Source organism: Myotis daubentonii, chromosome 3 (genome assembly GCF_963259705.1).
Source record: "Myotis daubentonii chromosome 3, mMyoDau2.1, whole genome shotgun sequence".
Taxonomy (NCBI): Eukaryota; Metazoa; Chordata; class Mammalia; order Chiroptera; family Vespertilionidae; genus Myotis; species Myotis daubentonii.
The window spans coordinates 218,883,561-218,907,956 of record NC_081842.1 but is presented as its reverse complement, the minus strand read 5'-3'; the positions used below and the strand labels follow the sequence as shown (position 1 = coordinate 218,907,956).

The 24,396-nt window shown below is 64.5% G+C and overlaps 1 protein-coding gene across 1 annotated transcript in view; it reads right to left on the bottom strand.

Annotated features, from left to right (window-relative positions):
• The window catches only part of TTC34 (tetratricopeptide repeat domain 34), a 53,720-nt gene that overhangs the window by 3,216 nt on the left and 26,108 nt on the right, over positions 1-24,396 (bottom strand). Inside the window, exons 7-16 of the mRNA XM_059686260.1 lie at positions 22,432-22,666; positions 20,329-20,418; positions 19,991-20,101; positions 15,794-16,617; positions 8,921-9,791; positions 7,309-7,534; positions 6,043-6,247; positions 4,837-5,003; positions 3,558-3,828; positions 1,781-1,995 (exon numbers count right to left, since the gene is read on the bottom strand). Coding sequence (XP_059542243.1) covers positions 1,781-1,995; positions 3,558-3,828; positions 4,837-5,003; positions 6,043-6,247; positions 7,309-7,534; positions 8,921-9,791; positions 15,794-16,617; positions 19,991-20,101; positions 20,329-20,418; positions 22,432-22,666 — 3,215 coding nt within the window. The remainder of the gene's footprint in view (positions 1-1,780; positions 1,996-3,557; positions 3,829-4,836; positions 5,004-6,042; positions 6,248-7,308; positions 7,535-8,920; positions 9,792-15,793; positions 16,618-19,990; positions 20,102-20,328; positions 20,419-22,431; positions 22,667-24,396) is intronic.

Sequence of the window (24,396 nt, the reverse complement as noted above, 5' to 3'; positions counted from 1 at the left end):
GTCCCTGTCGCCTGCAGGCTCCCTTCCTTTCTGAGCGCCCGCAGCCCCCTCAAACCTTCCCCAACCATCCGGACAACCCGCGTGCCTCCCACGGCTCTTCCCTCCAGAGCCCACGGCGGCTCCCACGAGGAACAGGGCACCTCACACCCCGCCTGCCCCGTCCCTTCCTCTCCACCGGGCAGCAGGGTGGGACTAATGCCCCTCCGCGCCACGTGCCGGGGAGGCACAGGGCACCCAGCGCGCCGCCGTCTGCGGGCATTGGCCCAGGCGGGGAGGGAGGCGGCGGGACCAGCGTCCAGTGAACGCGGCGTCCCTGCTGCGGCTCCTTCCAGGGCGGGGCGGCCTGGGACCCGCGGAGCCCAGCTCGCCTTCCTGCCCCGCAACGCTAACCGTTGGCCGTGCTGGTGCGGCGCTCTCCGGGAAGGCTCCGCGCGGCCCGGGCCGAGGGGCGGGGCCGCTGGCTACAGTGACACCGGAAGCGGGGCGTGAGTACTTCCGGTTCTTTTCCGGGTCGGCACTTGTCGCTAGGCAACAGGCGCGCGTGGCGCGGATTCTCCTGGCAGCGGAAACCAGTCCCCGGCTGCCCCGAAAACCCCGGGGTCCTCGCCCTGCGGCGCCTCCTGCGCTCTCGGTCCCGAGACACTGTCTCACTCCTTGGCTCCCCCGCCCTCGGGGGCAGCGTCCCCCGCAATAACCATGGCTCTGCGCTCTTTGCGTGCAGCCAGCCCCTCTGTGAAATAAACCCTCGCTGCCACCCCTGCGCTGTTCCTCCTCCTGCGGACCCCGAGTGCTGGAGCAGGGGCGCCCCGGCCACACGGGGCTCGAGTGCCCGTCCTTTGACTCAAAGCACACTGTCCCCTAGAGGGGGTCCCTTCACCTCCCTCCCTCCCCCGCAGGCTAACTTCCCACGCAGGGGTGCATGGCAGCTTCCACCCCTACCCCGTGGCCTCCCGCCAGTGCAGGGGCAGGTGGTCAGACCAGCACCGACCGCACGCTGCCCTCTGCGCGGGCCCCCTGGCTCCTGTGAGGGTGGCTTCCATTACAGCTTAGGCTGGAAACCTCTCCCCCAGCCAGCCAGCCCCCACGTCACGTCAGCAGCGCCGTTTTAGGCCGCTGGGTGAGTATTCTGAGCTCGGTCCTACCTCCCGGCCGTGGCCTCCACCTCTCTCCCCACCCTGCTTTCACCGCCAGTGCGACCTTGCCAGTCCGCTGCCCTGTTCTAGGGTCTGCAACACTGACACCCTCTGAAGTGAACCCCGTTTTCTCCCCTGAAGTTCAAAGGCCAGAGGGCGGGGCTGTGGCCACACCCAGCACCTGGCGAAGGACCTGCGCGTACATTCTTGTGGGATAAAGTGGAGTGAAAACCAGCCAGAGAGGCAGCGATCCCAGCTCAGCCTGTCTCCACCTGCAGGAGCCGCCTCCCCACCTGAGCTCCTGGGAGGACCGCTCTCCCGCCTGACCTGGGACTGGGATGGGCTTCCTGCAGCAGCAAGGGGCTCCTGGCCGGTCTCGCCTGGCTCTGAGGAGGGGACCCCTCCCTCTCCCCACCCGTCACCGGTGGCTTATACGCCTTGTGCCAGGAACTGAAGGTCACTGGCGCTGTGAGAGCTGAGCTTGAGAGGGGACACCTGGCAGCTCTGGCTCCCCTCCCCCTCCCCACACCCCACACCCCATACCCCCTGAAATCAGCAGCGGAGAATGTAGGAGAATGTAGCACTGCCCTGAGGGCCGTGGTGCGGGGGAGGGGCAGACTTGGGGCTCCCCGGGTTGCTGCACGCACCTGGGCCAGGACCTGCCGCTCCGAGGCCTCCAGGAGGCTCAGCAGGAAGCCGAGGTCACCGGCGTCCGTCTCCGCCAGGCACTGCAGGTCTCGGGCCGCGGCCGGCACATCTCCCTTCTTGAGCCGGAGCAGGCCACGCCGGGCCCGGGAAGCCTCTGAGGGCGGGGTGGGGCGCAGGGCTTCCTGGAGGCGGGCGCCCGCCTCCTCATAGCTGCCTGTCAGGGATTCGGAAGGGCAGTCAGCTGGGGTGGAGGGCAGAGGTGGGCCTCGCTGGCCACAGCCTTTCCTGCTCTGTGCTGGGTCGGGGAGCAGCGGCTGATGGAAGGGCTCAGCCCCGGGAGGAGCAGCCAGGAGCAGAGGGACATGGTGACGCCATGCTGGTCACACGGACGTGCCTGCTGCCAGTGCCCCAGTGCCGGGAGCCGGTCCATCCTTGCTGTTTCAAGGGACCTGGCATATATGGCATACGGTTCTTAATATGTTTGCTCACCTTCTTGGCGCTGTGTTTTAACCAAGGTCACCTCTCTGAGAAAGGTTGTTTCCCCAGGTAGGAATTTTTCCCTGAAGTCAGGGAGGGGATGAAACTCCTTAACTAAGTGCCAAGCGGGTAGTTAATCACTACAAACAATCATGCTTAAGCTACATAATCTTTACTCCCTGGAATGGAGATAAGAAACGCCCTAACCTTTGTAATAGAGATTGATAGGATTGAATCAACTGGTATAAATACAGATGTAACCAGACAGAGAGACAGAACTTCAGACACAGAACTTAGGAGACAGGGCTTGGAAGACAGGACCAAGAGAGACAGAGCCTAGGCACAGAACCTACACAGAACGTTCTCTAGGGACAGAAGAACTTCGCTGGCGAGAGCATGCCGGAGGATCCTGGACAGGGACTGGCCTCGGAGCCTGGAGGCGGATCCTGGCGAGAGAGCATGGCAGGGGATCCTGGACTGAACCTGACTGTGGAGATTGGCAGGAGAGCCTGACTAGAACCTGGTGACTGGACCTGCCTGGAGAACCTGGACAGAACCTGGCTGGAGATCCTAAGCAGAACCTCTCTGGAGATCGAGACCAGAACTTGGCTGGAGATCCTGGCTAGGCTGCTGATCAACTGAACGCTGTCTCCGTGTCCTTCCTTCTTCGCCGACTCTGTCTACGCCTTTGGGGACCCCTGGACCTGCTGGGGCTGGACCCCGGCACCCCAGCCCGTGTCTCTCAGGCTGAGCAGCAGGGCTCTGAGCCCCTCATATGGGTCTTCTCTTTCCAGGCTCCCCCCCCGCCCTGCCGCCAGCAGCCAGCAGGGGCCGGAGCAGGACTGGAGCCGGGGATGACCGATGGGGGACATGCAGGCTGCACTGAGGACCCTCCTCTTTTAAGTTAGTGCTGAAACGAGTTCAGGATTTTCCAGGAAAGACCACCATTTGGGCACGTGCGGGTGGAAGACCCGCCTGGATGGGACCTGGGCCGGGGCACTCGGCCAACATCTGTTGAATTAACGCCCTAGTGACTGAGGGGCCTGGGCCTGTGTGAAGCCCCCAGTCACCGCGTGTTTGTCCTCCCTGCGGGCCCAGCCACGGAGGTGACCGGGAGCCAGATGTCCTCATGGAGGCATGGCCAATGGGGCATAGCTCACGGGGACCAAGGCCGGGGAACTGGGATTCGGCTGGAGCCACTGGGTCAGGGCCCCTCCCGGCTTACAGAAGGGACTCCAGGTTGAGAGGAGCGGGGACAGAGGGACAGAGCCCACGTCCCCAGGCCTGGCCGCCACGTACCCAGGGCCATGAGCACGTCGGCCAGGAGGAGGTGCCCGCGCGGCTGCCCCGCGTCCATTTCGATCAGCGCCTCCCCCGCGGCCAGGAGGCCCTGGATGTCGCTGTCGCCGAGGGGGGCCCCAGAGCCCGGCCGCCGGCTCAGGAGGCCCCGGCAGCAGGACCACAGGCCCTGCGCGATGAGGGCCTGGGCCTCCGGCTTCAGGGAGCGGAGCTCAGGGACTGCCGCCCGCGGGTCCAGCCTCAGCGCGGAGAGGACGTCGGCCACGGCCTCCTGCAGGGCAGACGGGGCGGGGGCGGGTGGTCCCGCTTGTCACGTGTTTGCCTCCCCGTGTCTGGGTGCCGGGGACACCCGAGGGCAGGCAGTCCAGCCCCTGCCCGCTCAGCCGGGGGAGGTCAGCCAAACGAGGAGCTGAGGGCCTGTGGGGAGCCATCGGCCCCCCTGCAACAGGGCCCGCCTGGCCGATTCCTGTTTCCGGTGAATGGGCCCGTCCCTGGGAACCACGTGCTTGTCCAGCCCAGGGAGGGACATGCAGAGGCCGCTTCCCAGCCCAGTGCGCCCGGCAGGATGGGACCGGCCCCCAGGCCCTCGGGGGAATGGGCTCCTGGGACAGAAGCAAGCGCCGGGGGAGGTGCCCTCGCGTCCTGGCAGCTGGGATCGGTTTCCTGGCTTCCGAGGACTCTAGCCCCGAAGCTCATTAGAGACTCTGGCAGGCAGCACCCTCCCCCTTCACCCCCCCCCCCCCCCCACACACACACACTCTCTGCCTCAGTGAAGCCTCCGGCAGCCGGCCAAGTGCAGTCACCTCCCGGGGGCACTGCTCTTGGCTGAGTGACTGCACTTGGCCGAGAGGTGCCGTGTCCAGGCCACTCGGCTGTGGCTGCCTCTGGGCCCGTTTTCTCTGTGAGAAGCAGCTGCCCCGGGCCTGGCAGGGGCCCCTCCCGCCCTGCCCCGCCCCCCGAGGCCCCGAATCCACAGGCCCCGTGTACACAGTCAGGGTAGCACCAGAGATGGCAGCCGAGGTCTCAGTATCTTAGGCCGGGGCCCCCTGGTGGCCCTGAGGGTTAGCACACGTGTCCATGCGGACCCAGGGAGAGCCGACACTGGATGTGACCAGGAGGCTCGGTGCGCCCCGGGCAGCGGGGTTTTGGTGGGCATCTCACAGTCGGGGTGGCCGGACCCTATTCCCGCTCTTCTCTGGGGGCGGAGGGGGAAGGCAGCAGCTACCCCAAAGCGTCCCCCACTGCGCTTGCCCAGGCCCAGGTGGGGGTGGGGCTGCACCTGCTGCCGGTCCAGGGCCAGGTGCAGGAGCGCTCGCCCGCACAGCGCCTGCACGTGCCCCGGCTCGGCCCGCAGCACGGAGTTGAAGTCGAACAGGGCGGTCTTCCTCTGGCCCAGGAGCGCGTAGCATCGGGCGCGGGTGAGCAGGGACTCGCTGGCCTGGCCCCCTGGAGGAAGGGGTGTGGCATCAGGGCCACTCACTGGCCACAGATGGGCGACGGGCGGGCACAGTGCCTCTCGCTTCATCCAGCCTTTACGGCGCCCCTCCCGGTGCCCGATGGGGGGAGGACTAGAGGGGGCAGCAGCTGTGGGGCCACCTGGGGGAGCTCACAGGGCACCGCAGGGCAGTCTGGCTGCAGGGCATGGGGAGCCCAAACAGGAGGGTGGCTCCTGGGAGAGTCAGAGGGGCTTCAGAGAGAAGGGGCACTGCAGCTGCCCTGAGGTGAGGGGCCAGGAGGGGCCAGTGATGGACACAGGAGACGTGCTCTGGGCCTGCAGGACGATGTGGGCCGGGTCCTGTTCCCAGCTCTGCACCCGGCCTGGGTCCCGGCTGTGCAGGAATTAGCTCTCTTCATCCCACTTCCTGCCCCTGGGGCGTCTGCATCATCCCAGGTGGGGAGGAGGTGCCCGTGAGCGCAGCCAGAAAGGCACTGGCATCCGATGCCGAGTCTACGCGGAGTCTCGAGCCCCCAGGAGCTCACTGTGGGTCCTCGGGAATGTCCCTTCCCTGTCCCCTGCGACCCTCTGACCAGGCCCCTGCCCGGCACCAGGGCGGGGCAGGCGGGTTGGCCGAGTGAGCCGGGAGGCCACGCGCAGGACAGCCCCCTGCTTCCAGGAGGGGCTGAGGGAAGCGGGGCCCTCACCTCCCACAGTTGGTAGAGGAGCCTACCCTCAGGTGGCCCCCTACCCTCAGGTGGGCCCCTACCCTCAGGGCCCAGGGTGTGGGAGGGCCCAGCTCAGTTCCCGCTGGCCTGCCCCTCTCCGGCCTTTGGCACACTCACCTGGGGGACTGGGGCCTCCGTGCAAGGTGCCCGCAGCCAGTGGGCCACTCCCCGTCCGCCCCATGGATGTTCCCAGGGCGCACACACCCTGGAACCCACGCACCAAGGGCGCCTTGGACCCGGGGTCCCCCACACCCAGCTAGGCAGGGGCTCCCCATGTACCTGGCACAGGAGGGGCCCCCATGGGCGGGCAGGCAGCTCCTACCTGCAGCAAAGATGGCCAGAGAGAGGTAGGCGATGGCCTCCCTGGTGTGGGCCTCGCCCTCGGCGCCGCCCGGCTGCGCGCGCAGGATGGCCAGGGCCCGTGCGTGGCAGTGGCCCCGCAGCAGCTGCCGGTCCTCCGGGCGGAAGGCGTCCAGGGTGGGCTGCAGGCAGGCCGTGTCCCCGGACTGGATCACCTTCTTCACCAGCTGCCGGGCCAGGCGGGTCCCGCAGTGACTCCTGTGCCCTCCCTACTCCATTCCGCCCCAGGCTCCCAGCTGGGCCGGCTCACGGAGCCGTGGCCACGGGGGGGGGGGGGGGGGGGGGGGTAGCGCGTGGGGGCGTGGCCCGAGGAGGCATGGCCAATGGGGCATAGCCCATGGTGTGGGGGCGTGGCTAACAAGGGCGTGGTCAGCAAAGGGGCACGGCTCCTGGTGGGTGTGGCTCCTGGGGGCATGGCTCCTATTGGGGCAATGACTGTGAGTCCCTAGGGAAGGCTGGGGTTGCGGGAGGTGTGAGCACCCTTTTAGGCCACTCTTCTCTGCTGGGTGGCGGGAGTTGGGGTGTCTCAGGGTCCCTGAGCGACGCCTCCTCCTCCGTGTGTGGGAGGCAGAGGGGTCTGGGTGGAGCGAGACCCCAGGTGGACATGGCTTTGGAGCTCAGGAGCCCCACCCCAAGGAGACCCGACGTGCCCCTGCAGGGTGCTGGGTGCTGGCTGTGGACACAGGCCCCACAGCACTCCTCCCTCCCTCGTATCCCAGTGCGGGGAGACAGACCCCGGCCAGGTCAGAGGGAGGGGGACGCTGACAGGCCGCACCGCCGACAGTTCGCCAAGGCCCACACCTTCCCTTGGGAGGCAGCCTCCTGACCCCGTTCCCGCAGGAAGCCCAGGGAGGTGAAGTCTGCTTTTCCTGGGAGCAGGGCAGTCTCGGGGGAAGCCACAGGGTCTGAGGGCCTGGGGCCCCTTCACCGCCCCCCCTTCCCGGGGCAGGGTCACGTCCAAGCGGAGTTTACGTGGGAGGTTTGGGGTGACGCTCGGCCTACACTTCTCGTGGCCCCTTTTGACATAGGGAGCGCCTACTGCGTGCTGGAGGCCTGCGGGGGCCGGGCACCTGCTCCAGCTACTTCCTGTGACAACAGCAAGACCAGGGCAAGAGGAGGAGCCTGCGGGTCGGGGTGGCAAGTGACTGGCCAGGGATGGCGGAGCGAGGCTGGGACAGCTTTGCCCGCTCCAAGCCCAGGCCGCCGGCACACAGCGAGGGGCCCTCACCTGGTTGGCATCGTAGGAGAAGCCCCTCCGCAGCTGCAGCAGGGCCAGCCGCGCCAGCACGGGGGCCGCCTGGGGCCGGCGGGACAGCGCCACCAGCAGCGCCTTGTGGGCGTCGTCCAGGCGGCCCAGGCGGTACAGGGCGTCGGCCGCCAGGAGGCGGGACTCCTCGTCTTCCGTGTCCAGCTCCATCAGCAGCGTGGCCAGCTGGTACACGCCCTGGGCGTCCCTGCAGAGAGAGAGACACTGGGGGAGCGCAGACCCCTCCACACCCCTCACCCCCCACCCAGGTAGCCTGGCCATAGGCAAGTCCTGCCCACGCACCTGGCCCAGGCAGCTCCCTCCGCTGGGCGGCAGAGACCAGGGGCCGCTGGAAGGACCCTCCCCCCTCTTCCCTCCCCCCTCCCCCACCCTGTGGGGCAGGCACCCTACAGATGGGAGAATGGAGGCTGGTGCTGACCCCGGCAACCCTGCCCTACTCTCCTTCTCTGCAAACGCAGGATAACAGTGCCCCTTACTGAGCCCAGGGGCGCCCAGGGCAGAGCTAGGGAGCCCACCAGGCCCTGCTCCTGGGGCCCTGAAGGGGAAATGAACTCCCACTGGGAGGGGGGTGGGCACCCTGGGACGTGGAAATCCCCAGAGAGAACAAATATAAAGGCCCCAACCACACCCGTGGAAGTGCCCCCTTGCCAGCAAGTCAAAGCCAGGCAAGCCAAGCAACCAGGGGCAGAGGAAGAGAGAGAGGGAGAGAGAGAGAGAGAGAGAGAGAGAGAGAGAGAGAGAGAGAGAGAGGTGGTGACATCACACACGCCCCCCAGGAGGCCCCCAGCTCAGTGCTTTCAGCTCAAAACAGCTGCGGAGTCATCGCTGGGTTGGCAAAGTTTGCAATGGCACCTCAGGGCGGGGTGCGGGCCCCGATGGGCAGGTGGGCAGCTCCCCAAGGCAAGGCCCTCACAGGGGGCACACTCGCCGACCCAGGAGCCCCCTCGGCCTCCGTGTTAGGGGCAGAACACGGGTGCCTTATAGCGAAGAGCAGAAGCTGGGGCCGATGGCGGGGTCCTGGGCGGGCTCCTGGGCTGTGGGACACGCAGCTCGTGACAAACCCTAATCCTAACTGAGCACCAAGTGGAGGTGGGCTGCAGGTTCCATGCACAGAGAACCAGCTGGGAGGGATGCCCCCGGCGGGTGAGGGGTGCGTTTTATTTTGCCATTTCTGTGTCCGAGTTTCTAATTTTCTGTGTCAATCTTTACAGAAAAGGTCTGGGTGCCCGCCCGCGTGGCTCAGTGGGCGGGCGCCGACCTCCAAACCAGGAGGGGACGGTTGGAGTCCCGGTCAGGGCACATGCCCGGGGTTGCAGGCTTGATTCCCAGTGTGGGGCGTGCAGGAGGCAGCCAGTCCCGTGATTCTCTCTCATCGGTGTTTCTGTCTCTCTCTCTCCCTCTCCCTCCCTCTCTGGAATCAATAAAATATCTATATTAAAGAAAGGCCTGAGCCCTGGAGCTAAATCTGCCCCCAGTGACCTAAAGACCCCCCCCCCCCTCCCCGCCTCCGTTCACGCATCTGGAAGCAGCACGAGGCTGCCCTGCAGAAGCCCTGAATGCAGCCGGTGTTTACCCGTCCTGCTCGGCGGAGCCGTCGGTCTCCGCGGCCTGGCTCCGGCGGCCCCGCGCGCCCGTGGGCCCCGTGGGTCCCGGGTCGGGCCTCCGCTGGAGCATCCTGCGGGCCTCCTCGCGCAGCACCGTCAGCAGCAGCCCGCGCTGGTTCCAGGGCACGAAGGCCTTGGCGACGAGCAGGGCCTCCTCGGGCTGCAGGCGGCAGGCGGTGACATAGTCCAGCGCGCCCAGGAACGCGCTCCCCGCCAGCACGCGCAGCAGCCCGCGGCCGCACAGGGCGCGCACGCAGCCGCGGGGGTGCGGCGGGCCCTGCGCCACCACCGCCTGGAAGTCCTCCCGGGCGCCCGGCGCGTCCCCCGCGTGCAGCGCGCAGAAGCCGCGAAGCGCCAGCAGAGGCGCTCGGAACCCGGCACGGTCCCCGGCAGGATCCCCGGCGCGTGTGCCCGCGCGGTCCCGGGGGCGCAGCAGGCGCTCGCACAGGGCCCGGGCGCCCTCCGCGTCCCCCGCCAGCAGCAGGCACTCGGCCAGGCGGGCTCCCAGGGCCGGGCGCGCCCCGGGCGGCACCACGCGCAACAGGACGCGCAGAGCGCGCGCCACCGGAGCCAGCAGCTCGCGGTCCGAGTCGTCGCGGAGCTCCGGGCGGCTCCGCACGGCCTCCTGGAAGTGGGCGAACCCCACGTCCGCGGCCTCCCGCAGCTGGGCCAGCACCCGCTCCCGGTCCCGCGCCGAGAGCACGGCCTCGAACTGCCTCCGCGCGCCCGCCGGGCTCTCGCGGAAGGCCTCGTGCAGGTCGCGGAGCAGGTCCTGGGCGCCTCGGTCCAGGAAGAAGGCGGCGGCCGCGCGTGTGACCAGCAGGGCGGCCAGGCGCTCACCTGGGGAGAGAGCAGAGGACCGATGGGCCAGGCCACCCGAGGCCCAGCCGTCCAGGCTCTGGACTCCCCGAAGCCCTTCCGCGCACGGCATCTCCCGGGACCTCGCGCCACAGGGAGGAGCGGGCAGGAGGCTGGGCATCGGCCCTGGATGCCCCCAGTCCTGTTCTCAGTCTGGGTTCAAAGTCAGCCTCCAGCTCAGCCAACATGGAAACCTAGTTACACCACCTCTCCCCCAGCGCCCCCCCCCCCCCCCCATTCAATAATGGACTTTAGGGTTGAGTTCCTCCTCCTCCTCCCGGATCAGCTCCAGGTCAGAGCGGAGGTCTGACCCTGTGACCTTGGCAGGGGCACTGTCACTGCGGCACCATTGTTTCTCTCTTCTTTTTGTTGTTAATCCTCACGGGAGGGTATTTTCCCATTGACTTTTAGGGAGAGTGGAAGGGAGAGGGAAAGACAGAGGGAAACATACCAATTGGTTGACTCCTGCATGCACCCCACCAGGGTCCCGCCGGGGAGGAGCCTGCAACGGAGGTACTGCCCTTGACGGCAACCAAACCCGGGACCCTTTGGTCCACAGGCCCACACTGTCCACTGAGCCACACCAGCCAGGGCTGTTTCTTGTATCCTTTGGGCTACACTGGGACTCAACACTTCCCTCTCTGAAACAGAGATGTCCCCGTCAGGCCAGGAAAGAGGGGAGGGCACTGACAAGAGTGGGGCCTCGGGCCATTGACTGAACTCCTCTGCCTCAGTTTCCCCTTCTGCTTTATAATGGGCTGGCACGGTCCGCAGTCACAGAGCTTCGAGAATGAGATGGGTCAGTGTGTGCCCAGTGCCTGGAGCAGGGCCTGATGGGTGTGTCACCCGGTGAGGGTTCATGTCAGTACGGAAAGCCAGGCCACCCCGTTCCAACAGCGCCCCAGGCAGGTGTGCACCGTCCAGGAAATCTCAGAAAACTCAGTGCTGGCGGGAGCTCAAGGTCCCGGGGGACCCCTCCCCCCCATATGACAGGTTAGGAAAGTGCTGCTCAGAGTCCCGCCCTCGGCATCCCAGGTCGCCGAGCCTCCGCGTTAGTGCTTTGTGCACAGAGCCCTCCCAGATCCTCCGCGCGCTTCCTTGTAACCTAACACGGCCGCGCGACAGTAATGGCCCTTTACGCGGAAACGCAGGCGTGAAGGCCACGCTGCCATAGCCCTGCCCTCTGCCTTGTGGCTGAGCATCACGCCACAGCCCAGAGCCACGGCAAGAGAGCATCTCGCATCCTGAGATCAACCACCAACGAACCAGCCCCCAGCAGGTCGCCCTGTCTAGTCCTGGTGGCCAAAGGGAGACACTTTGAGCCCTGCCGGCTGGCTCAGTGGTCGAGGGTCGGCCTATGAACCAGGGGGTCAGGGTTGGATTCCCGGTCAGGGCCCATGCCTGGGCTGCGGGCTCGCTCACCAATGTGGGGTGTGCAGGAGGCAGCCGATCTGTGATTCTCTCTCATCATTGATGTTTCTATCTCTTTCTCCCTCTCCCTTCCTCTCTGAAATCAATAAAAATATATTTATTTTTTAAAAAAGAAACTTGGAGCCTTTCCCATCAGGTACTAACTCCTGACAGATGAACTCTGATCGCCGATTTGCACAATAGTTCATGGATCCGAGCGGCTGCAGCAGGTGCGGAGCCCCTGGGACCTGGAAGAGCGGTTATTTCTTCACCCACACGGAAGTGTGTTCTCTCTCTGCTCTGAGACCCCGGTTACACACATCAGGCTTCTATATATTGTCCCACCGGGCACTGAGGCTCAGTGCATGTTGCCGTTGTTTGCCATGTTGGATAATTTCTAAGTTTAAGCTCACCGACTCTCCTGTCGTTCCAATACGCTATGGATTTTTCACTTCTGTTACTGTGCTTTTCCATTCTAGAATATTCATAGTTTCCATTTACTTGCTGAGATTCCACCTCTGTTCATTCATTATGACTATGTTTTCCTTTAGTCCTTCAGTATAATACTAATAGTTCCTTTAAAGTCCTTCGTATGCTAATCTCAGCACCTGTCTTATCATCTCGAGGTTGGTTTCTAGTGACTTCTTTTCCTCCCGACTGCGGCTCACATTTTATTTGCCGGTTTCTTTGCATGTCTAGCGATTTTTTATTGTACGCTAGACATCTGGACTGGGATCGGTTATGTTCCTCTGAAGAGAAAACACGTTGGTTTGAGGAGGAAGCTAAATTGGAGGGAATCGAACCCCATATTCTGCCTATTTGGTGGGTAGCAGCTGAAGTCTCCATTAAGTTCTTAGTTTCCAGCTGCTGCCTTTTCCAGACCACCAGCCTCTCCCTTCTTGTGCAGTTAACTCAGGCGAGGAGTTACATGGATTTAATACACAGATCCAAAGTGGACCCCCCCCCCCCGCAGGTCTCACCCCCTCTTGGCTTCCTCCGCGTCAGGACTTCCCTTCTACCTTTCCAGCCACTCGTCTTTTCAGCCCTGAACTCTCCCCTGACATCGCAAGCCAGTGGAACTGCCGCCTTCTGTTTTACGTGGATGAAACCTGGATGGAGGAGTTTCCTCAGGGAAAAACCCACACGCGCGCACATCTCGCCCTCCAGTCCTCACACCTCAAGGGCCAGCCCCGGTGTCTGCCTGCACTGGGTCACTGCTCACACTCTCAGATGGTTGCGTTTCATATGTTGGCCCAATGGGGTCGTTGCTGTCTGTGGGGCACGCAGTCTGGTCACGCTCCCCAGCGTTCCCGGAAGCAGGGTCTCTAGCGTGAGACTCTGACATCCGGGCAATCTGAGGGGGGGTCAGGGGCTACCCCACTGTTGGTTTAATTTTCATTTTCCTGGTTGCTAGCGAGGCTCACTTACTTAAGAACACTTTCTTTCCAATCTGGAGGTGGGAAGTGGTATCGCGTTTTAACTCGCCTTGGCCTCATTGCCCGTCTCCCACATGCCCGTTAGCCATCTGCTTTCTCTTTGGGGAAATGCCTTTGCCCGTGCTAGCACCAGATTTTACTTTTCCTTATTGACATGCAGCAATTCTTCAAATGCTCTGGGTATTATCATTTTTTTGCTCGTGGTACATTTTGCAAATATCCTCTCTGTTGTGGCGCGTCCTTTCGCTTTCTACAGTTACAGGCAAAATAGAAGTTTAAAACTTTTAATTTTGTCAGATGTATCCCATTTTCCTGCATTGCTTCCCCTTTTGGTATCTCAAGGAGCCCAGATGCTCACAGAAGCCTCGGCGATGGTCTCCTGTGCTTTCACGTCGTAGCGACTGCCATGGTCCCCGCGGACGTGGCTTTGCTGCAGGGCTTGAGGTAGAGAGTCAGCACCATCCGTTGCTGATGGTTTGTGCTGTGGTGTGTGCTGCTCACTCTCGCATGTTAAGTTGCAGAAACACACGGCTCTGCTTCGGGCCCAATTTGTGTCATTTCTATCTGTCCCTCAAGGCAATAACCGTCCGTATCAGCTGGGGTGAGTTTGCATTAACTGGCAGAGAGAATCCTTCGCCACCAGCCTCTCCTCCATCTCCGCCCCTTCTCTTCCCCCTCTCCCTGCTCTCTCCTCCTCCCTCCCTTCGCTCCTCCTCCTCCCCTCCTCCATCTTGTCTATCGTTGGTCCTCTGCTCTTCTATTATATCATCAAATTTTTCTAGCAACAGACAGTGAACATTTCTCTACTTATATCATTGCTCTTTATTACCTTTTAATTAAGTTGTATGATTTTCTTCATGAAGTCATATGACTCTGAACTAAATTATTTTCTGTTGCTATAGTAAGTGGTATATATATATTTTAAATGTGTCATTCTTTTTTCTTAAAATATGTTTTTATTGATTTCAAAGAGGAAGGGAGAGAGAGATAGAAACATCAATGATGAGAGAGAATCATTGACTGGCTGCCACCTGCACGCCCCACATTGGGGATCGAGCCCAAAATCTGGGCATGCACCCTTGACCGGAATTGAACCTGGGACCCTTCAGTCCACAGGCTGACGCTCTATCCACTGAACCAAACCAGCTAGGGCTATGCTTAAACCACCAAGTTTCTATTTCTTGCTGGAGTCTATAAATGTAAATGCTTATTGTATATCCTGCTAAATTCTATTCCTATGCGTAATACATTCCTGTTGTCTCTTTCGGGGTCTCTGCGTAGCTAATTGTATTGTGTGGAATAATGATGACATCATTTTTCCTTTCTGCCTTACATGTTTTTCTCCCTCCTTATCTTATTGCTTAGGCAAGGATCTCTAGTAGAATGATGGGCACCCGGGAGAGTGAGCAGCCACCTCATTCTTCATTTTAAACGGAAGGCGTCCGAAATACCACCATCAAGGATGAGTTCTGGTAGGTTTTGAGCGATGTTTCCTGCCTGCCTCGTTCTTAATGGGAAACCCTGACCACAGAGGAGACGGCTGCCCCGGGTGCTTTGGGCAGAGAAATGCTCGGGAGACAGTGGTCCTCAACCTTGGCTGCACATTAGAGTCACCAGCTCTCATCTGTGATTCTGTGAGCAGTTTTGTACTTTTTGTCGGGGAGCGTGTCAGGGTGTCGGGTCTAGTGTTTTTCCTTAAATTCACCCACTCACTTCTCCCTGGCCCCTCCCACACTGGGGTCCCCTGACCTCCCCGGGGCTCCACACACACTCCTGTCCTCGCCTCCGCGGTCTCCTCATTCTGGCTGCCTCCTGTCCCCTTTGCAGGGTCCTCTTTAGGGGGCAGTGTGGGGGGCGGCCAGGAGCACCCCGGGGGCACATTCCAGCCCACCATGAACACCTGTGGCCTTGGCAGCCCCTGGGACCTGGGAAGTGACCACACCCACGTCCACGGGAGGCTCAGGGGCTTCAGTGAAAATGCCTCTCGGCCGGCCGGCGGGGCCAGGGGTCGAGCACTGACCTATGAACCAGGTGGTCACAGTTCGATTTCAGGTCAAGGCACATGCCCCAGCCTGGACCATCCTCAGCCTGCACCATCCCCGCCTGGACCACACCCTGCCTGGACCACCCCTCCTGCCTGGACCACCCCCGCCTGGACCACGCCCCCCCGCCTGGACCACCCCCCAGCCTGGACTACCCCCTGCCTGGACCACCCCCACCTGGACCACGCTCCCTGCCTGGACCACCCCCCCTGCCTGGACCATCCCCTGCCTGGACCACCCCCTGCCTGGACCAACCCCTGCCTGGACCACCCCCCCTGCCTGGACCATCCCCTGCCTGGACCACCCCCTGCCTGGACCACCCCCCCTGCCGGGACCACCCCCTGCCTGGACCACCCCCGCCTGGACCACCCCCTCTGCCTGGACCACCCCCCCTGCCTGGACCAGCCCCCCTGCCTGGACCATCCCCTGCCTGGACCACCCCCTCTGCCTGGACCACCCCCCCTGCCTGGACTACCCCCCCTGCCTGGACCACCCCCTGCCTGGACCACCCCCAGCTGGATCACCTCTGGGCTTCCCAGGAGGTTCAGTTCTCACTCTGGCTCCTCTGGTACGTTCTGCACGCAGCAGCCAAAGGAGACATTACAAGTGTAACCCAGACCACCTCGCTCCACAGTGCAAAACCCTCCCATGGCTCTTGCTAGCCTGAGGGTCAAATCTGAAGGTTTTCGTGGCCAGGAAAGCGTGGCCACGGCTACGGCCTTCAGGGCCTCCGCTCTCCCTCTGCCCCCTCCCCCTGATAGCCACCCTAGCTCCACTCAGTGGCACGGACACCCACGCTCTTTCTCCCTCAGCAACCTGGAATCCTGGTTGCAGCTGAAATGACACCTCCTCCCAGAAGCCCTCCCTGATCATCCAGCTGGAGGCGCACCTTGCATGTTTCATTTCTCAAAGCGCTGATTTTGTTTGCTTCTTTTCTTGGCGCTTGGTAAGGGCAGGGCCCTGCCCACCTGTCACTGTGGTGTCCGGCCTCAGCACAACCCCTCCCCCAGCGTAGGCAGGACTTGGCTGTGCGGGGAAGAAATGGCTGCAGGGACCTTCACCCTGACCCTCGGGGGGCCGTGACCCGTACCCCTACCTTGGGATCTGCTGCCGGTGGGGTCGGCCTCCAGGGCGCGGCTGCAGGCTGCCCGGCAGTCCTCATAGCGGCCTCCGTGGAGCAGAACTTTGGGGGAGAGGGCGTTGCTCCAGGTGCCCCCGGGGTCCAGGGCAGCCAGGAGTCTCCGGCTGTCGGCCTCCTGCTGGCCGGCGCTGTCCGCGGCCTGCTGCCGCCCCGAGACGTGGGCCTGGAGGACGCTGACCAGCACGGGGAGGTAGGGCCGCTGGTGGGTGAGGACGAAGGCCACGGTGCGGTCGGCCGCGGAGGCGAAGGCCTGCAGGTAGTCGGCCAGGCCGGCGTCCACCTGTGCCCCCGACAGGATGCGGGCCAGCGCGCGGGTCAGCCGCAGCTCCAGGCCCTGCTGTGAGTGCGCGGCCAGCAGCGCCCCGCAGCGCCGCACCACCTCCCCATGGCGCCCGCGGGCCAGCAGCCCGGCCAGCGAGTGCAGCGCCGCGGCCGGGTGGTCCGGGCACAGCGTGGCCAGGAAGGCGCAGGCCAGGGTCCCGGTCAGGGACACCACGGCCATGCCGTCCCAGTGGATGGCGGGGATCTGGCTTTCCCCTCGGCACCAGGCCTCCAGCGTGGCCACCACGGGCGCCCCCCGGGCCTCGGCCAGGGCGGCGCGGACGCTCCTCACGGCGGAGGGGGCGTGGCAGCTGAAGGCAGCCAGGTAGAAGGCCGTGGCCAGTGGGGGCTCCCCCAGCGCCAGGTGCTGGTCCCCCTCCCGGCAGAGGCAGGCCACAAGCTCCTGAGCCGACATCACATCCGTGCTCCCCACCAGGCCATGTCCGGTCCTCAGGCACCTGCGGTGGGCGGGGGCGTGGTCAGTGCTCACGGAGGTCAGCCTGTCGGCCCTGCGCCCCCAGCCATGTGCCCCCAGGCCTGCGCCCCCCAGGCCTGTGCCCCCAGCCCTGCGCCCCCCAGGCCTGTGCCCCCAGCCCTGCGCCCCCCAGGCCTGTGCCCCCAGCCCTGCGCCCCCCAGCCCTGTGCCCCCCAGCCCTGTGCCCCCCAGGCCTGTGCCCCCAGCCCTGCGCCCCCCAGGCCTGTGCCCCCAGCCCTGCGCCCCCCAGGCCTGCTCTAGATCGGCCTCCCGCCCCTCCCCCTGAGCCCCCAGTGTAGTGCTGGCCCCGAGCTGAGGGGGGAATCCGGCAGGTGTTTGCCTGCAGGGTGTCTGCAGGGTTTGCCGGGCTGCAGACCGGGATTTGCCTCTGGGGCTCAGCTTCCTCCTCTGCGCACTGGCCTGTGGCCCTGCTCAGCAACCCAGCGCCCAGCGGGGAGGAGCGGGGTGCCCTAAGGGGGCAGGGACCCCGGGCCTTCGCTCCACCGCCTGCCCCTCCATCCTCAGGAGGGCGGACCCCTCAATCCGGGTCATAGCGGCGTCCCCAGCCTTCTCAGCACGGAGACTCCGCAGGCCCAGCCACCCCAGGGCCACACTCTGGCACCCCCACACCTGCTCCACCTGCGGGGGGTGCTGGGCCCCCGAGGGCGCCTGCCTGGCTCTGGGTGGCACTGGGGAGCAACCGGCCGGGGCCAGGGGGTCAGTCCCGCCGGGGTTTAGGGACCAGCCCCGCCAGGCCCCTCTCCCCTCCCAGCATCCCCTGAAGAAGTAGCTACTCAGCCCGTCCTCTCCCGGCTCCCAGGGGCCTGCAGACCAGCTGCCCGTGAATGCTCCCTGACACGCACAGCCCACGGAGGCCCGCGCACACGCACTCACCTGTGCGCACACACATGCTCACACGCACTCACCTGTGCGCACACACATGCTCACACGCACCTACTCACACGTGTGCACACGGTCACGCCTGCTGCCGCTCGGAGGCTGTGCCGGGCGCACGAGGAAGGGCGAGGCGCGCTCCCCTGGAGGAGGGTCCGAGGGCTGGGCTCCCAGGCGCCCACCGGCGCTGAGCCGGAGCTGAGCCCGAGCCGGAGCCCGAGGGCGGGGATGGCGCGTTTCCCGGGAGAGTGTCAACACCCTCCGCCCGCTGCTCAGCTGCGCCCCCCCTCAGCCGGCCCGGTGTCCTTCCGGCCCGCCCTTCACCCCGCCCCACCCCGCCCCTGTCCCGCCCCCTGGCCTGTTGGGTCCCTCCCCAGCCCCGGCGCCGGGTCGGGGGCCACTGGGAGGAGGGGAGGAGAGCCACCCCTGAAGGCCGGGCTCCGGAGCAGACCGTGGGCTCCGGGTGCGGGTGCGGGGCCACTGGACTTGGGGGTGGAGCTGACCGCGCGTGAGGCCCCTCACTCCACAGCCTCACCGTCCTGTCCTCACAGCTGAGGACAGAGCCCCGGGGAGGTGGGCGCGCCCTGGCCCTGCATCCCCAGAACAGCCGGTCCTTTCTGCCCCGCCCGCCCCCTGCGCCGCCGCCAGGGAACTGCCCAGGCCACTGGCCACCTGGTCTCCTGAGCCCTCCCTGCCGGGCGCCCTCCCAGCGGGTCCTCCCAGCACCCGGAAGGCGGAAGGCGGGGACCCTGGGCACCACCAGCCCCTCCTGCCAGCTCCCCCGGGTCCAGAAGGCGACTGCCAGGAGCTGAGCCCGAGCCGCAGGCTGGGTGGCCTCCATGTAGCCGGGGAAGGGCTGCACATCGGGTGGTATTTTAGGAGCTCCCCCCCCTTCCAGCCACCTGAGGGCCCTGGGAGGGGAGGCGAGGGGCGTGGCAGGCCCCTGGAAAGGTGGTGCTGTTTTGGGCTCCGCCAAGGGGCCCAGATGCCAGGCAGAGCCAGTCCTCGGCAGAGCCCAGGGAGCCAGCTGGGCACCCATGGGGGGTGGGGGGACGCGGGCGCTGCAAGGCAGGGCGGTGGGCACTGGGAGTGGGGGTGCTGCGGCTCCGGTTTCCTCCCCAGGGTCTGGGCTCTTGGGATTGGCCTGTTGGGGGGCCTGGGCACGGCCTGCAGCGGGCGGGCAGCTGGGTCAGCAGGGCCCGGTCCCCTGTCCGGCCCTCCGGCCGGCTCTGCAGCTCCTTGACCTGGCGGGCGGGCAGGGAGGCGGTGGCAGTTTAAGATCTCCCGCTGCTGATGACTTCCCTTTTCATTACCCTAATTAGGCAGGAGCCGTAATGGAGCGGGGCTGTCACGGGCTGAGGAAGGGCCTGGGGCCAGGAGGCGGGAGGGGGGGGTTGGGGAGGGTGAGGGGCGGTCACATTAGCCCTGATCGGTCCCCCGAGTTTTGCCCGAACCCTGTGCCCACGGGCACTGGCCGATGAGCCCGGTCTCTGCCCGTCACCAGCAGTGATGGCAGCCCCGCCTCGGGCAGCACACCTGGTGCAGGTGACCCAGGGCACCCTCTTCGTGCTGGGGGGGAGGGGGAGCGGGGGGGGGGCATCAGGATGCAGGGCCATGGGCAGGTGTGGAGGGTTCAGACGTGTGCTGCTTTAGGCCCTGGCGGGAGGACCGGCGGGAGGACCGGGGTGGGACGGAGGCTGTGTTAGTCCTGAGGGCAGCCGGGCAGCGGCGGGGCCATGGGGAGCCCTTGCCCTTTGCACGGCCGTGCCCAGCCGACCTTACAGGACAGGTGCATTGTGGGAGGTTCCCGGCGCTTCCACGGCTTTAGGGGCGGGTGGAGCTGGACTGGAGGCCGCGGGCGGGAAGCCCAGGTTCCTATCACCTTTCCGTGAGCAGGTGCGCTCTCCTCCCCTCGCCCGCTGCCCTGGTCCCCTCTGATCCCAGCGCTGGGCCAGGAGCCAGGAGGGGGTGCTCAGCGAGGTCCCCGCCTGCAGACCCCGCCTCGGCCAGGAGAGTCTGAGCCCCCTGACACCCTGAGCCAACGTCACTGCCAGGGCCCAGGCAGGGCTCCCAAGTGGGGCCTGGGCACGGCCCTGGAAGCAAATGTGTAGGCCTTGCCCCAGCCACCCCCCACCCCAGGGGCACAGGAGGGAGGGCAGGCCCACAGCCCAGGCCTGAGCGTATCTGCCCCCCTGTGGGCTCCCCTGGTCCCTCCCCCCCTCCCCCACAGGCACCAACCAGGAGGCAACTCATCCCCCAGCCAACCCCCATGAGGCAGGAGAGCACTTAGCAACAGTCCAGGTCTGCGCCCTCCCCCTTGCCGGGAGCCAGGTGCAGCTCTGGCCAGGTCTCCGGGTGCAGCTCTCACCATCCGCGGACCCCGGGGTGCTCACCCAGAGCCCCCTGGCTGGCAGCCCTCAGGACACCCCAGGACGCAGGCCGCCCTCGCCCCGGGGGCTTACCTGTGGCTGCAGCGGCTGCTCACCTGCGGGGACCAGGGCGGCTGGGGGTCTGGTCCACACGGCACCCGATGAAATTTCAGCCTCTGGTCCCGGCCACCAGCCAGGAGGGAACTGCAGGCGGAGCACACAGTCCTGGGGTGGGAGCCTGGGGCGGGGGCTCCCCTCGCGGACCCTTCCCCTGGCCCCTGACCATCCCGGCCTGACCGCTCCCCCTGCCTCACGGCCTCGCTGAGCTTCCTGCGGGCCTGGCAGAGGGCGAGGGGGCGGGGCACACCGCCAGGTGGCTCTCCTGTCCCTGATCAATAATGCAGCGTCCCCACCCCCACCCACCTGCCCACCTGTCGCTCGGGGGTGTTTTGGTCTCAGTGACTGGGCTGGTGGTTTCCGGGGCCCCCTCTGCGGTCGGGGTGCTCCTGTGGGCGAAGCTCCTGCCCAGGGAGCCAGTTCTTAGGGCCGTGGAGACGGCTCTTCTGTTTTGATCAGGCTCCCAGGGCTCCTGCCCACCCTCTGCTGCCCACCTCCCAGCACCTTGGCCACGTGGTCCAGGCACACGGCCCCTCTCTGTGTCTGCCCCAGGACCTTTGCACGGCCCCTCTCCCCCCACTTCCTCCCTCACTTCCCATTGTCCCTCCACAGAGAGACCCTGGCTCAGCCCCTCATCCAGATCAGCTCCGCCCTCCTCCCGCCCCTCGCCTGCTCCATCGTTGGCCTGGGCTTCTCTCTCTGGGACGCTGGCGCCAGGAGGGCAGGGTGGGCTGCACAGCCCGGCAGGCACCCGGCAGGTGGGAGAGAGGGAGAAAGGAGGGAGGGAGGGAAGAGGGACGCAGGGCCCCATCCTCGGAGCTGCCACCGTGCAGGGAGGACTTGGCCTCTGCCCCGGGGCCGGCCTCCTGGAGTCACAGTTCTCCCCAGTTCAGCACTTTGGATGGATGGACGGACGGACGGACGGACGGACGCCCTCTGTCCTCCCCGCTGTCCTCGCGTCCGAGCAGAGTCGGGAGCCCTAAAAGCAGGAAGTTCGGGGAGTTCGCGTCCCCCGAAGCCGCCCAACTTTCTCCTTTGCCTTCTCCTTTCTCTGGAGCTTGGTAACCAGCAGGGACCAGGGACGGAGATGAATGGGCCGGGCCTGCCGGCCGCTCTGTGCAGCAGCCCACATCGGTTCACACTAACGAAGTTTATCAACCTGAGGCGCGGAGCCATTCATCACACAGAAAAATAACGCGGCGAAATGACTTTCCAAATGTCGGCGGAGTAATTATCACCGCGCCGGCACCCCCCGCCATTCACATCCGAGGCTCCGTATGCAAACAGTAATTAACTGGTAATGAAGGGGCAGGCCTCCCCTCCCAGAGCTCATTTGCATGTTAATGATCATTAGTGACCAGGGAAACACGTTATAAACAGCCTAATTAGCAGCCCGATCATTTTTACAAGAAATCGTGTGCACTCTGACGCTCGAGTGAGCGTTGGATTAATGCAGTCGGGCGAGCTGCCTCTCTGGGGGTGGGGGGTGGGGGGAGGGGGGAGCCCTCCATGTGGGGGCTCTGGTGGCCTCGCTGGCCTTGGTGGTGTCCCCAGGACTTGGCACCTTGGCTTGTGGCAGCGCTCACGGTGGGCGGTGCCCAGAGGGCGGGCAAGGCTGAAACGTCAGGCGGCCCCTGGCGCTGTCCCGGGCTGGCCTCCCCCTCCGACCCGGCTGTGATCTCGGGATGGACAGGAGGGGCCGGGGCTGCCTGAGACCGGGAGGGGATTCACAGTTAGAGATGAAATCGGACACTCAAGGAAGTCATTTAAAAAATACATATTTGTATTGATTTCAGAGAGGAAGGGAGAGAGAGAGAGAGAGAGAGAGAGAGAGAGAGAGAGAGAAACATCCGTGATGAGAGAGAATCATGGATCGGCTGCCTCCTGCACACCCCACACTGGGGATTGAACCCGCAACCGGGGCATGTGCCCTGACCAGGAATCGAACTGTGACCTCCTGGTTCATAGTTCGACGCTCAACCACTGAGCCACACAGGCCAGGCTGGGAGTCTTCATTCAGGACACTGCGGCGAGGAGAGCGAGTGCTGCTCCAGACCAGAGGGTGAGGGCGTGCACAGCCGGGATGGGAGGGTGTGTGTGTGTCTGTGGACGGGACACGAAGAGGAGGAGACATCAGTGGGGGCGTTCCCGCTGAAGGCAGGCAGGGGGATCGACGTCAAGGGTGGGGGGAGGAACTGGATCGGATACCAAGGGTTGGGGAGTCAGGCCTGGCTGACAGCACAACTCTTGCCACCAGGGGACTCAGTGGGGGAGGCCGGGCCGGTGGACGGGGGAGGCCGGACCCGTGGACGGGGGAGGCCGAGCCGGTGGACGGGGAGGCCGGGCCTGTGTTTGGGGCCGGAGAGAAAGGGGCTGGCGAGCCGCCTGAAGTGTGGCCGAGGAGATGGCTTCGTCACCATGACGTCCACATTCCCCGGTTGTGCCCCTGCCCCTCCCGGACCCACAGCTCCTCGGCCAAACGCCGGTCCAGCTGCTCACAGGAGGTGCGTCTGTCCAGCTCCCAGCACAGGCCCGGCCCCATGCGGCTGCTCACCTGCAGGGCAGCCTGGGAGGGCGCAGCCTCCTGGCCAGAGGGTGTCAGGGGCTGCCCCACGATGGCTGTGGTCCTCACCGTTGTCGTCCCGCCGGCCTCTGGAGCGGCAGGAGGAGGCATAAAGGGCCCCCGGGGCTCAGGGAAGGGATGTGGACAAAGCCTTGGTTTCAGTGGAAAGTACTTTGCTATTAAACACGTCTCTGTATAGAAAAGGCTTCTATGCTAAGTGTCCCTCCATCCAGCCGACTGGTCGCTATGACACGGACTGACCACCAGGGGGCAGACGCTCAAAGCAGGAGCTGCCGTGACACACACCGGCCATTTACAGAGAAACGGCAGCGAGGACCTGGGACCCACAAAACAACACTCGGCTTCCCCCAAGTGGGACACAGGCCATGCCACCACCCAGAGCGACACCCCCCCAATCGCAGCCGACGCTGCCGAGACCCCACAGCAAAATGCGGCCCAGCCCAGCCTGAAACGGTCGCTGTGGGCGCTGGGTAATGACGTCACGTAGCAACACCTGGCTTCCTCTCCCTAGCGACCAGCCTCCTTGCAGGTTCTTCAGCCCAGGAACACGGCTTGCTTTATAGCCAGGTGCAAACATTTTACACTTTTAACCAAACGTCTGTGAAGTGTTTTCCTAAGCCTCATCTCATATGATCCTCACACAAGTCCTGGAGTAGGTAGACAGGAATCCTATTTTCTTTTCATTGGCCGGAAAACGGAGATTTAGAAAGCTTGGAAACTTGACCCGACTGAAAAGGAGTAAGAAATGGTGGACCTTGAAAATGACTTCAGGTTTTCTCACTGCACAGAATATAGTCAGACACGGCTGCCGTTCGATATTTCACCCTTTGTTCTCCCTGCGTGATCTGCAATAGTAATCTGCTTTGTGTTGATACTCACTGCTGTGCTGCTGACAATTACCTGGAAGAGAAGTTGGGGTGCTTCACTGGGCTGGAAAAGTTTAGCTACATCAGAAAGCAGGTGTAACTAAGCAAGTTTGTTCTATGTCTATAAAAGGCTAAGTTGACTCGCACACGTGAGATACATATAAAGCTCGCACTGGCGCCAATCGCACACGCGTGTGTTTCCGTCTGTCATTGTCGATCGTGAATTTGGTTGACATTTCTGTTATAGAGAAAGGGCGAAGAGCGATATTAAAATATTTCTTCTCATTCATTCCCGTTCAATGTGCACGGATCCGTGCCCCTGGCCGCTAGTTTAGAGACAAGATTCCTCACCGGGGCTGGCGATGGGTCCCTCGTGAGGGTCAGATGGGGCAGGTGCTGCCACTCTAGCCTCAGCTGCTCCGGGCATCCTGCTCCAGGCGGAGGCTGCCAGGTGCCCACGGGCTCTCCTCCCAACCGCGGAGGATGGGTGGGGCAGGATAAGAGCCCAGTGCCTGCGAGTCCCCGGCCTGTGGCCCCAGGTCACCCCAGGGGCAGCGGGGACACAGTCGGAGAGAGGTGACCCTGAAAGCCGACGTCAGAGAGGAGAAGCCGCAGTGCGGGCTCTGAAGGCGGAGGAGCGGCCGCGAGCCACGGCTGTGGTGCCTCCAGGAGCCGAGAGATCGGAGCAGCCCCCCCTCCCCCCCACAGAGGGCCCCGCCGCCCACCTGGACCTCAGCCCAGGGAGACCGCCTGGGACTTGCTCTCAGGGGAGCCCATCAACCTCAGGTGTCGGTGATAATTGGGAGACGGGGGGGCTGTGGGCGGCTCCAGGCCCCGCCCGGCACGTGTGCTCCACCCATTGGCTAAGGCACCTCATGGCCACACCTGACCCCCAGGATGGACAGTGAGGGGAGCGGGGACCCCGGCACCGG